The sequence below is a fragment of the Thalassophryne amazonica genome, chromosome 6 (genome assembly GCF_902500255.1).
Source record: "Thalassophryne amazonica chromosome 6, fThaAma1.1, whole genome shotgun sequence".
Lineage (NCBI taxonomy): Eukaryota > Metazoa > Chordata > Actinopteri > Batrachoidiformes > Batrachoididae > Thalassophryne > Thalassophryne amazonica.
The window spans coordinates 25,282,656-25,296,845 of record NC_047108.1 but is presented as its reverse complement, the minus strand read 5'-3'; the positions used below and the strand labels follow the sequence as shown (position 1 = coordinate 25,296,845).

Sequence of the window (14,190 nt, the reverse complement as noted above, 5' to 3'; positions counted from 1 at the left end):
CATTATAAGCTAATTAAATTAAATTAATGAAGCGTTTGCGAGATATCTGCTGGACAGGTAAGACCGCGCTCACACAGGCCATCGGAGTCCATACTAACATTACTAACGTCCACATTTGTGCTTTAGCTTCACTTTATCTTGAGTCTCCATGGGCGATGGGTCAAGGTGGAGGAACGGCGATTGTTTTTAAAGAAACTTTTAACTGTAAACAGTGTCCTGCATCCTTCTCCAGTTTTGAGCTGTTTCGGGGCTGGTCGCTCGGACCCGGTGCTCTGTGCCGTCATCTACCGGCCCTCATAATGTAAGAAGGAGTTCACAAGTGAGTTTTCAAACTTCTTTGCAGGAGTGATGTCCAACTATGATCGTGTCCTGCTTGTCTGTGATTTTAACCTCCATCTCTGCTGTCCTGATAAGCCCATGGTGAAGGACTTTTTAAACATCGTTGACTCTTTTAATTTGAAGCAGTGTGTGTCCTGCTCCACACACAAGCACGGACACACACTAGACTTTGTTTTTATTCATGGTCTGACTGTGTCAAATGTAGAGATCAGTGACTGTGTGCTTTTTCATCATGCACCAGTTTTATTTAGTGCTGATTTTTCCTGTGTAGCAGCTAAATATTGCGCACCTGTCAGGCTCTGTCGGGCTTTTAACGCCCTCATTGCCAGAAATTTCTCTGCTGTCTGTGTGCACCCCGATTCAGCCCGTGTTGATACGGAGGAGTTCTGCTCCTGGTTTAACTCCTCCTGCCTTTCTATAATGGACTCTGTAGCTCTTCTAAAACCCAGGCAGGCTCGGCCTGAACCCTGGGTTCATGACAGAACCCGAACAGCCAGACGGGAATGTCGCAGAGGCAAACACAAGTGGAAGAAGGACAATCTGCAGGTTTCTTTTAAAATTTTAAAGGACCACTGGTGCTCTTATCAAAACATTGCTAAAGAATCCAAAAGAGAGTGTCTGTCAAGCATCATCACAGAAAGTTTTCTGCATGTTTTCATTGAGAAGGTTGCTTCTGCAAGAGGTCTCATTTCTTCACCCACCTTTGACCCTGGTTTTGAGCCTGTGGTGGCCCTATAAAACCATCAGATTCTCCTCGTGATGTGGTCTCTTCCCACTTCTTTAAAAACGTTTTACTACCTTAGGACAGTCAGCTTGACTATATCAATAGCAGCCTGTCCTCTGGTGTTGTCCCCATAAGCTTCAAACACGCAGTAATACAACCTCTGCTGAGGAAGTCTGGCCTTGAAAGCACCATTTTAGCGAATTTCAGGTCAATCTCCATGTTACCTTTTGTCTCTAAAATTCTAGAGAAAATTGTGACTTTACTGTGATGTCACTGTAGAGACAAAAGCCCACTGCAGCCATTCTTCTTCCTCTTTTTCCAGCTTCCAAGGAAATAATGTAATAAGAGAAAGAGGTTGAGAAGAGTTATAAATTCCCTGTTATTGTTGCTTAAATGGGAATTGCAGCCCAAACTCTAAGGTCTTTAAACCTTCAACCTACGCTTTAAGCACCATCTCCATAACTGCATTTTCTGAATGCGTTATTCCAGTTGAGGGTCGCTGGCAGGGATGGCAGGCTGGGCTAGTGTGCCTTAATTGAGAGAGTGACGACATGATGAGTAAAAAAAAATGGTCACGTGACTCGTGGTGCCATCTTGGGTTCAAAATAGCATTCGCTGTTAATCTGTCTGCATGGAAATCCAGCTATTTTATTTATTTATTCGCTGAAAATGATGGGTTGCGGTGCATTTGGAGGCACAGATAGACAGCAAGGGCTTCAAGATGTACAGATTACCTTCGATCCGAACAAAAGAAAAATTTGGGAAATAAAGTCAGCGGGATGGAATGTGGGATGGAAGTGACTTCATCATCAAAGCTTTGAGAGGTAAATTTATTTTATTGTTCAGTCCCATGTAAACTCACCTAAACCATCATTGTATAAACCAGATATCACAGTCACCAGACAAAAAAGTCCCAAAGTTTTTGTATGGTTTTCCATGTAATACGCACCGTATATAATGGATTTTTGCTCACATCGGATAAAATGTCCCATCCGATCGCAATGTATTTCCATTAAAAACCCTGAGCAGTCTGGACTCCAATAAAGCTGTAGAAACATATCAAGGATGATCAGTGGAAACAGGGTGCACCTGAACTCAATTTTGAGCTTCATGGCAAAGGCTGTGAATACGTTTGTCGTAAATTTAAAAAAGAAACTTGTTTTACTTTGTCCTTATGGGGTATTGTGTGTAGAATTTTGACGGGAAAAAAGAATGTCATCCACTTTGAAACATGGCTGTAACATGAAATGTGGAAAAACTGAAGTGCTGTGAATATTCTGGATGCACCGTATACTGCTTCAGTAGGGGGGGTGGAGCACGGAGAAGGATTTTATTGACACTTTCTCAGAAGAAACATGAGAGACTGATGCCTAGATTTGTTTTGTTTTATGGTATGAAATCCACTCCATCCACAGAGCTGTCACTGTCAACTGACAAAAGGCGCATAATGGTCGCTTTCTAAAATCACAGTCACAGAATCCTACAGCTGATTCATACTTGTCATGGGTGTCATGGTGGCTTTCTTTGCCCATCTCCTCAGTTTTTGAGAACTGCCTACGTCAGACAAATTTATCATACATTACCATACTGTTTGACATGTTAATGAAGCCCAAGACATGGTCATTGACCTTGAACTGTTCACATATCCATCCCCTGACTCCCCTAAAGAAAGCTGACTGTAAAAGTGATGATTTGAATAAACAATAACCATTTTGTCCAATTATTAATGGGCTATGAAAATGGAGGGACTGTGTCTAAAAAAATGGCTGTAATTTCTAAATGTTGACTGTGATACTTTTGTTAATTTGAATTAAAGCTGAAAATCTATTCTACAAGCACAGAGGCTAAATTTAAATATTGCCACTGCCCAAAAATGTATACACCTGACTGTAAGCAAAACGCTGAATAAATGTATTTATGTTTCATCATTATGACTGATGATATTATTATTACTACTCATAATAATAATAATCATAACAGCAATGACTGTTCCCCGCCTCTTTTCTTTGACCTTTTCAAAGCTGAGGTCATCGTTGCTGGACATCGATGGCCCATTTTCTCTGCTCAGTGCTCTCAGATGTGTGAGACCCGGAGAGCAACACACTCTGCGATTTGTCTTTACTCCAACTTTGGGAAAAAAGGTATGTGATTTTGCATTGGCTGAGAGTGTGTGAAGGATGTTAGAAATGAGTGCTAATAATTTATTATTATTATTATTATTATTATGGCACCGCCATTTTGGCCCTTCGCCATTGAACATCAAGTCATGATAACTCCTTCATGCTTTGCCTGATTGACTTGAAAATTTACGTGTGATGACAGTTGGCCCCTGAACACACCTGCCCCCTCTGTTTGTGCTCTGAGCGCCCCCTAGTGGATGAACCATCAACATGTCATAACTCCTTCATGCATTGTGTGATTTGCTTGAAATTTGAACTGTGGGATGAGTGGTTGCCCCTGTACGAACATGCCCACATCTGGTCACAAGGTAGGTGGCCGCGCGGAACGAGGGCCCGTATATGACTGCTTGCAGTCCTAGTTGTTGTTGTTGTGTTATTATTATTATTATTAATTTATATAGCACTTTTTGTTAGTGTGCTTGAACTTGCTTTTCACAGTACAAAGGATGAAAAAATATAAACATCAGAACTAATCAAAGATCACACAAATAAAAACATTTAAACAAGCAAATGTAAATAACATGAGATAAATCAAATATACACTAGTTAGTATGCATACACACACACACACTCTTCTTCAACCGTGTAGTCCAATTAAGGGTCACGGGGGGCTGGAGCCTATCCCAGCAGTGATAGAGCGCGTACACTAGTTATTAGCAACAGAAAATCAGTATGGGGTTAACAGGTTCTGTGAGATAGGTGGTTGCACCACCACTGAGAGCCTTATGAATTAGCAACAACATTTTTAAATTTGCTGTTACATTCACAAGAAGCCAGAACAGCTGTGATGTGATGACAATTTCTAGTTTTAGTCCAAAATGGAGCAGCAGTATTCTGGATTGACTGGAACAAACAAAAGCATGAATCAGAATTTCAGCATCCATTGTCAATAACACAGCTTTTTAAACCAATAATAAATGAAATGCTTAATCACTAATCACCTCCCTAGAGGCCGAATGAACCCGAATCCCCTCTGATTGAAATTTCGAACCACAATCGGAAAGTGTTGAGGTGTATTCGTAGCTGTCAGATAGGATTCTGAGCACAGTTTAAACAGACGTGTGGCCGCCCCAAATGTTTGTCCATGTTCAAAACAATTGTGGCGCAGTCGAAGTGGAAATACATCAAACGGCAGTCGAAGTGCCATCTGATTGCAGTCTGACTGCGTTCTAAATTTTCTCACGTCATCAAAAAAGCATTCAGAACAGTCTGGTCATGCTCGAGAGAAATTTGCCATGGTCAGGCATGTCAAATCCTGTCAGCATTTCCTGATTGTCCACGGATGAGCCATACGTGCACCTCCACTGGATCCCGTTCAGTGTGTGCAAAGGAAATATGATGTGCAATGTCTGTGGCATGCATTTCACCTTGTGAACTACACTTGAACGTTGCGCAGTCAAACCGAAAGCACAGTGTGTCACTGCGAGTCAAAGTGTCTCAGAGCTACGGAGCAGTGCGCACATCTGACCGGGGTGTTATATCCATAATCTCCAACCTTATATTTCAGATACATTGTCACCCCACCCCACCCCCCCATGGGTTTGATAATGTACATGAAATAATATGATCGTCTTTGCTGTAACACCACGAGCAGATGTGCCCCACAGTGAGTCAATGTGTTTCAGAGGCTCAGTGCACCACAGCGCGGTGCAACACAGCGCAGCTGAATGGTGTGTCACAGCAGCAAAACACATATTATGACATGTACACCATCGGACCCTTTAAGAGGAATGGCAATCCAACTGTAATGCCAAGCCATTGCAGTACAAATAAAATAGAAAGTCACCTTTGGAACGGCTCCAGATGCATCTCACAACACAGGGTGAACAACAGCCAGGCTGCAGCCTGTGATTGGATCCCTGTCATCTGGCACATGCCTGGTCCACCACAAAATATATATCCCTTATGATGTGCTGTCCAGCGGCACAGTGCACGCTATCCAGCCAGACAGCAGGGTGCCCCGCATCTGCTACTAAGCTGATTTTCTGTAGACTAAGAGAGAGAGAAAGAGAGAGAGAGACACAGGACAGAGAGAGAGAAAGAGAGAGAGAGAAAGAGACAGGAGAGGAGAGAGAGAGACACACAGGACAGAGAGAGAGAGAGAAAGAGAGAGTTTGTTAAATGCCCGACCAGAGAAGGGAGCACGTTAGATCATTGTTACACGACAGTGAGCGGCGCCTACCGCGCGGTGGCCCATGCAGCTTTGGGACTCTCAGATCACGTGATGGTCCACTTGATCCCCACGTACAGACAGAGACTTAAGCTCTCTAAACCTGTTGTGAGGACATCTAAAGTGTGGAGCAATGAAGCTGTAGAGGAGCTACGCGTGTGCTTGGCCACCACGGATTGGGATATGTTTGAGGCTTCAACAGACAGTCTAGATGACTACAGGACACTGTGACGTCATATATTCATTTCTGTGAAGACAGCATCATCCCACAGCGTACCAGGGTGAGATATAACAATGACAAGCCCTGGTACACACCTAATCTCCAGCAGCTCCGTCAGCAGAAAGAGGTGGCTTTCAGAGAAGGAGACAGAGACAGCTATAGAGGTGCAAAGTACAGATTTAGCAAGGAGGTGGCAAAGGCTAAATCCATGTACAGTTCACGTCTGCAGCAAAGGATCTCTGCCAACGACTCGGCCTCTGTGTGGAGGGGGTTGAAAGAGATCACCAACTACAAGCCCAAAGCACCTCGTTCTATTGATGACCTCAAGCTAGCCAATGACCTGAACGTCTTCTATTCACGCTCTGAAGACAAGGACTCACACCTCCCCACCCCCCACACAACTGGATATTCAAACACTGTGGACCTCCCCCCTCTCACTGCTGGCCTCCCCACTCCCCCTGTTGCCCTCTCGGTCCAAGAGGAGGACGTGAGGAGACATTTCAAAAGGCTGAATCCACGTAAAACCCCGGGCCCAGACTGTGTCTCTCCTGCCACCCTGAGACACTGCGCTGATGAGCTGGCCCCAGTCTTCACGGGGATCTTCAACACCTCCCTGGAGTCATGGCATGTTCCAGTCTGTTTCAAGTCCTTCAATCTTTTCTGTTACACACAGCCTTTCATATTTCATATTTCTTTTTTTTCTTATATTTTATCTTATTGTGACACATATGTTATATTTTATCTTAGCATTTTATCTCTTCTTAATGTTGCACCATTGTACCGAAGCAAATTCCTAGTCTTTGAATCCTGTTCACTGGCAATGGCAATAAACTTCTTCTGATTCTGATTCTGATTCTGAGAGACACAGGACAGAGAGGGAGAGAGAGAGAGAGAGCATGTGATGGGTGGGGTGGGTGGGTGGGCTGTGGCTGCTGTGTAATGCCTTACCTCCCCTCTGGATCATGTATGTTATCCAATAATTGTAAATATGTCATCCAGGGTCCCCTGGAGCAGCAGTGTGTTACGAGCTTTCTAAGTGGTACACAGAGAGACCTGGCTCAGCAGATCTGAAGGAAGCTTTAATATGTCCAGAACCATGCAGACCGCCCGTAATCCAAATCCAAAGCCACCCGGAAGAGCGCCCCGGCTACCGGCGGTGTGAAGAAGCCTCACCATTACAGGCCCGGCACTGTGGCACTCCGCTGCTACCAGAAATCCACCGAGCTGCTGATCCACAAGCTGCCCTTCCAGCACCTGGTGAGAGAAATCGCTCAGGACTTCAAGACCAACCTCTGCTTTCAGAGCTCCGCTGTGTTGCTCTGCAGGAGGCCAGCGAGGCTGACCTGGTCGGCAGCTTGCGGATCAGCAGCTCGGTGGATTTCTGGTAGTGGTGGATCTCTCTCAGCGCCTTAGTGACAGGCCTGTAACGGTGAGGCTTCTTCACACCGCCGGTAGCCAGAGCACTCTTCCGGCTTTGGCTTTGGATTTACGGGTGGTCTGCTTGGTTCTGGTCATATTAAGTTTATGCTGTGAAACTGCCGGCCACTTTGTTACATCGTCATTAAATTCACTATCCGGTACAACATACGGATCCACTGAACCAACTGCTACACATCGATCACAATAAACTGCTTTATCTCGAGGGTTTAAAGCCTCGTAATAAGCTTTCATTCTCTCTATTTTCTTTCACGCGCCAGCCGCGTAGTAATCCATGATGGAGACGGGAGCAGAGTCATTATCTATCAAAGTACCTACGTTTCCTGAAAGCAACATCATGTGACGACTGATTGCTCTGCTGTCACAAGTCCACGCCCCTCTCAATCGAAGCCACGCCCTCCCATGCCAGAACGGGCCAAAAGTTTGAAACTGAAAAAAATAAGATCTGAAAGTGAAAAAAGATCTGAAGGTGAAAAAAGAAATATAAATGAAAATAAATTATTTGATCAAAATAATTACAGAGCTGAATCAAAAATATATTTAAACTGAAAATATATATCTTACACTTATTTTTATTTGAGAGAGTGGCGACATGATGAGTAAAAAAAAATGGTCATGTGACTCATGGTGCCATCTTGGGTTCAAATAGCGTTTGCTGTTAATCTGTCTGCATGGAAATCCAGCTATTTTATTTATTTATTTGCTGAAAATGATGGGTTGCGGTGCATTTGGAGGCACAAATAGACACAGCAAGGGCTTCAAGATGTACAGATTCCCTTCAGATCTGAACAGAAGAAAAATTTGGGAAAATAAAGTCAGCGGGATAGAATGTGGGATGGAAGTGACTTCATCATCAAAGCTCTGAGAGGTAAATTTATTGTTCCGTCCCATGTACAGCAAAACTCACCTAAACCATCATTGTATAAACCAGATATTCACAGTCACCGGACAAAAAAGTCCCAAAGTTTTTGTATTGTTTTCCATGTAATAAGCACCGTATATAACGGTTTTTTGCTCACATCGGATAAAATGTCCCTTCTGATCGCAATGTATTTCCATTAAAAACCCTGAGCAGTCTGGACTCCAATGAAGCTGTAGAAACATATCAAGGATGATCAGTGGAAACAGGGTGCACCTGAACTCAATTTTGAGCTTCATGGCAAAGGCTGTGAATACGTTTGTCATAAATTAAAAAAAACTTGTTTCATATTGTCATTATGGGGTATTGTGTGTAGAATTTTGATGGGAAAAAAGAATGTCATCCACTTTGTAACATGGCTGTAACATAAATGTGGAAAAAACTGAAGTGCTGTGAATATTTCTGGATGCACCGTATACTGCTTCATTGGGGGGGGTGGAGCACGGAGAAGCATTTTATTGACACTTTCTCAGAAGAAACATGAGAGACTGATGCCTAGATTTGTTTTGTTTTATGGTATGAAATCCACTCCATCCACAGAGCTGTCACTGTCAACTGACAAAAGGCGCATAATGGTCGCTTTCTAAAATCACAGCCACAGAATCCTACAGCTGATTCATACTTGTCATGGGTGTCATGGTGGCTTTCTTTGCCCATCTCCTCAGTTTTTGAGAACTGCCTACGTCAGACAAATTTATCATACACTACCATACTGTTTGACAGATGTTAATGAAGCCCAAGACATGGTCATTGACCTTGAACTGTTCGGCAGGATATTTAATAATACTTTTTAAATGATTATAAAATTCAAGAACAAACATTGAATTTTCAGTTTCAAAATGTATTTTTTTAATCTTTTTTTATTTTGAGATTACAAAACTTTTGGCCTGGATTTGGCGCCATAGCCTTCCACCCAGACTTCGGGTGGCGATCGGACCTCCCCCAAACGGCATTCGATTGCATTCTTATTATTCTTAATGCATTCTGACAGCATTCTGAGTACTTGTACTGTAATCCAACGACAGTTGAACTGCATTCGTAAGCATATGTACAGGATGTGCACGAATCAGTCGAGGTGGAATCCCGCCACATTCTAAGTAGTCGAACGGCATTCGTACATGGCTGTATGAACATCTGTCCCTCCTGACTGCTCCTCAAAGTTTGGCTCTTTTTTTTTTCTTAATTTTTGCTGATTCAGCTTCATTCCTGTTCATTCATGTTAAGTGTGATGGAGCCCTTAAGGTTTCATGCACCTTCCTCAGATTTGAATGAAATCCTTTTTTTACGCAGACAGTGCTGTATGTTTACTAACTGGTTTCAGCTGTATTAACTCTTTTCAAGCCATCACATTGTGCACTGTGTCACAGAGGGTAGTTGTGGAGTAACTCACAAAAGGGTTCAAAGAGCTGAACCTGAATATAATCATTATGTGACGGTTACTCAATTTAAGAAAAAAGTACCTTCAGCTGCTCCCTTGTTTGCACTCGGGGTCACCACAGCAAATCCAAGGTGGCTCTGCATGTTGAATTGGCACAGGTTTTACGCCGGATGCCCATCCTGACGCAACTCCACATTACATGGAGAAATGTGACATGGAGAAATGTGGCAGGGGTGGGATTTGAACCCGGAACCTTCTGAACTGAAACCAAGCGCATTAACCACTTGGCCACCACCCCCAGTTACTCCATATACCAGCTGTTAAAAAAGACTTAATTCAAATCTGATGTGGGCACACTGAGATAAGTGATGAATTTTACTTAAGTGCAACCTGTACTCTTGTGTCTTCGTTATACTACATAATTTTCAAGTGTTATTATTTTTTGACTTGCTTATAGGAATCATACAAAAACCAGGTGTGGCTGATTAGGGTGCAGAGCAGGGTTTTGCAGTTGTGTATCCATAGACCTTCCACAAAAACAAATTTCAAGTAAATGTGAGATGTTACATGAAACCGTCTCATATAACTCCACCTGAAAAAAATCAGCAGCTAAATTCCTGCTCTGCTGTTCATCACAATTCAAAGGTGTTGGTGGAACAAGAACCAACATTTTCACTAAGTTTGGAAAAATAAGATCCTTTAACAGACCCTGTATTGTATTGTATATTTTAAACATTGTCTGGTTCCTGTAAGTTTTGAGTCAAACTTGAAATATTTCTATTCTGAATCACACTGAAACATTTTACAAAACGGAACACAGACATGCACACACATGCAGTGCTTTGGTAGAGGTGATAACTGTCTTTTTTGTGTTTTGATGACTTCCTACGTGTGTGTGTGTGTGTGTGTGTGTGTGTGTGTGTGTGTGTGTGTGTGTGTGTGTGTGTGTGTGTGTGTGTGTGTGTGTGTGTGTGTGTGTGTGTGTGTGTGTGTGTGTGTGTGTGTGTGTGTGGTTCAGTATGTGGAGTATCTGCAGCTGCATTGTCAGAAGATGAGTCTGGAAATGACGCTGTGTGGGGAGGGTGTCGTCCCCACCGTCACCTCCTCTCACCCCGGAGGTGTGCTTGACTTCAGTTTTGTGATGGTGAAGGAGACGTCCTCTCAGGTCCTGAAGGTCAGTACACAGTGTGTCAGTGATTTTGTGTGTGTTTGTTTTTGTTTGTTTTGTTTTTTCCAGTGTTTGCAGTATTTCTACTGTTGTGACTGTCTCTTTGTCACACCGCAATAAACATAGTGTGTGTGTGTGTGTGTGTGTGTGTGTGTGTGTGTGTTTGAAAGATGGACTTAATGTGCTGAAAGGTTTTGCAGGGTCAGTGTATATGTTAGCTACACAAGAATGACAGTATATATAAATCTACTTGTTCAGCCTGTACAGAGGTGGTGGTACTTAGAGCAATTCAGGATGTGCTCAGACAAAGCACTTCATATTTCGCCCGAGTATGTTGGACCCCTGAAGTCCAGTTTGTTTGACTATTGTGAGTGCTGTGTTTGGCACCACTTGCAGAGGTGGTTTGGGGTGCAGTCGAGTTGGACTCAGGTGACGTCTGCATGAAGTGTGATATCAGACAAAGCCAGAGCACAGAAACTCAAATGTCACATCTCTGATATGACTGTTCTATTTAACACCAGGGGCAGATCCGCTATGAACATCCATGAAAGGTAAAAAAAAAAATGGACCAAAAAAATACTTACTGAATGCTGCTTCTGAACCCTCTATTCAGCAGCAAGTGACGCAGCTAGATACCAGACCAGGTTCACTTTTTTAGCCACAGACATTTCAAATGTTGTTACTTGTCATTATAACATCACAGCATCACTTTCAAGATTGTACAATACAAGTTCAAATTAATAAAAAAAAAAAACAGTTTATAAGTGATCTTTTCTCTGTGGTGTATTTTGTGGTAAAATATGTGCCAAAATGCAGGAAATGGTACCTGAAAATTAAAAAATTTCTGGCAGGGCACTCCTTCCCCCTTACTCACACCTTACTCGCTCACAAATCCACGCCCCCCTCTTTACAAAATCCTGGATCTGCCCCTGTGTAACATTTACTATAAATATTATTATTGTTCTTTGGATAATACAATTGATTCCCAACTGTGGCCTTTCTGTGTGGAGCTCGCATGTTCTCACCATGTCTGTGTGGGTTCCCTCCGGGTGCTTCCTCCCACATCCAATGACATGCAGGTTAGGTGAACTGGAAACTTTAAATTGTCCGTAGGTGTGTCTGCAGGTGTGAATGTGTTTGTCTGTCTGTATGTGACAGACTGGCTTCCTGTCCAGGGTGTACCCCGCCTCACACCCAGGTCAACCCCCCATGACCCTTAATTGGAGCAAGCAGCTGAAGATGAGTGAGGGAGTGAGTGGATAATGCAATCTTCAATTCATTCAGCAACATTTAGGTTAAAAAGGGGTCTTTTTTCTTAAGCTATTGATGAATGTGAATCGTGGTCAGTAAGCAAAGCCACAAAATATTTTCTCATCTGCTGCCTCCATAAAACTCTTGTCATGCATACAATATGATTGATTGACTAATCCCTTATTGCACAGTTTATTTGGATGGGGCAGTTTTTCTACAACCCCAATTCCAATGAAGTTGGGACGTTGTGTGAAATGTAAATAAAACAGAATACAATGATTTGCAAATCCTCTTCAAGATATTTAATGTTCAAATTGATAAACCTTTTTGTTTTTATGTAAATATTTGCTCATTTTCAATCAATCAATCAATCAATTTTATTTATATAGCGCCAAATCACAACAAACAGTTGCCCCAAGGCGCTTTATATTGTAAGGCAAAGCCATACAATAATTACGTAAATGGTCAAAACGACCCCCTGTGAGCAAGCACTTGGCGACAGTGGGAAGGAAAGACTCCCTTTTAACAGGAAGAAACCTCCAGCAGAACCAGGCTCAGGGAGGGGCAGTCTTCTGCTGGGACTGGTTGGGGCTGAGGGAGAGAACCAGGAAAAAGACATGCTGTGGAGGGGAGCAGAGATCAGTCACTAATGATTAAATGCAGAGTGGTGCATACAGAGCAAAAAGAGAAAGAAACACTCAGTGCATTATGGGAACCCCCCAGCAGTCTAAGTCTATAGCAGCATAACTAAGGGATGGTTCAGGGTCACCTGATCCAGCCCTAATTATAAGCTTTAGTAAAAAGAAAAGTTTTAAGCCTAATCTTAAAAGTAGAGAGGGTGTCTGTCTCCCTGATCCGAATTGGGAGCTGGTTCCACAGGAGAGGAGCCTGAAAGCTGAAGGCTCTGCCTCCCATTCTACTCTTACAAACCCTAGGAACTACAAGTAAGCCTGCAGTCTGAGAGCGAAGCGCTCTATTGGGGTGATATGGTACTATGAGGTCCCTAAGATAAGATGGGACCTGATTATTCAAAACCTTATAAGTAAGAAGAAGAATTTTAAATTCTATTCTAGAATTAACAGGAAGCCAATGAAGAGAGGCCAATATGGGTGAGATATGCTCTCTCCTTCTAGTCCCCGTTAGTACTCTAGCTGCAGCATTTTGAATTAACTGAAGGCTTTTCAGGGAACTTTTAGGACAACCTGATAATAATAAATTACAATAGTCCAGCCTAGAGGAAATAAATGCATGAATTAGTTTTTCAGCATCACTCTGAGACAAGACCTTTCTAATTTTAGAGCTATTGCGTAAATGCAAAAAAGCAGTCCTACATATTTGTTTAATATGCACTTTGAATGACATATCCTGATCAAAAGTGACTCCAAGATTTCTGACAGTATTACTAGAGGTCAGGGTAATGCCATCCAGAGTAAGGATCTGGTTAGACACCATGTTTCTAAGATTTGTGGGGCCAAGTACAATAACTTCAGTTTTATCTGAGTTTAAAAGCAGGAAATTAGAGGTCATCCATGTCTTTATGTCTGTAAGACAATCCTGCAGTTTAGCTAATTGGTGTGTGTCCTCTGGCTTCAAGGATAGATAAAGCTGGGTATCATCTGCGTAACAATGAAAATTTAAGCAATGCCGTCTAATAATACTGCCTAAGGGAAGCATGTATAAAGTGAATAAAATTGGTCCTAGCACAGAACCCTGTGGAACTCCATAATTAACCTTAGTCTGTGAAGAAAATTCCCCATTTACATGAACAAATTGTAATCTATTAGATAAATATGATTCAAACCACCGCAGCGCAGTGCCTTTAATACCTATGGCATGCTCTAATCTCTGTAATAAAATTTTATGGTCAACAGTATCAAAAACAGCACTGAGGTCTAACAGAACAAGCACAGAGATGAGTCCACTGTCTGAGGCCATAAGAAGATCATCTGTAACCTTCACTAATGCTGTTTCTGTACTACGATGAATTCTAAAACCTGACTGAAACTCTTCAAATAGACCATTCCTCTGCAGATGATCAGTTAGCTGTTTTACAACTACCCTTTCAAGAATTTTTGAGAGAAAAGGAAGGTTGGAGATTGGCCTATAATTAGCTAAGATAGCTGGGTCAAGTGATGGCTTTTTAAGTAATGGTTTAATTACTGCCACCTTAAAAGCCTGTGGTACATAGCCAACTAATAAAGATAGATTGATCATATTTAAGATCGAAGCATTAATTAATGGTAGGGCTTCCTTGAGCAGCCTGGTAGGAATGGGGTCTAATAGACATGTTGATGGTTTGGAGGAAGTAACTGGTTATGAATAATTTTTTTCTCTAATAGTTAAAATTTTATTAGCAAAGAAAGTCATGAAGTCATTACTAGTTAAAGTTAAAGGAATACTCGGC

At 42.3% G+C, this 14,190-nt stretch overlaps 1 protein-coding gene across 1 annotated transcript in view; it reads left to right on the top strand.

Moving 5' to 3' along the window:
* Positions 1-14,190, top strand: part of cfap74 (cilia and flagella associated protein 74) — a 434,220-nt gene that overhangs the window by 402,184 nt on the left and 17,846 nt on the right. The window contains 2 exon segments of the mRNA XM_034171458.1: positions 3,044-3,204; positions 10,386-10,541. Of these exon segments, the coding sequence (XP_034027349.1) occupies positions 3,044-3,204; positions 10,386-10,541 (317 nt within the window).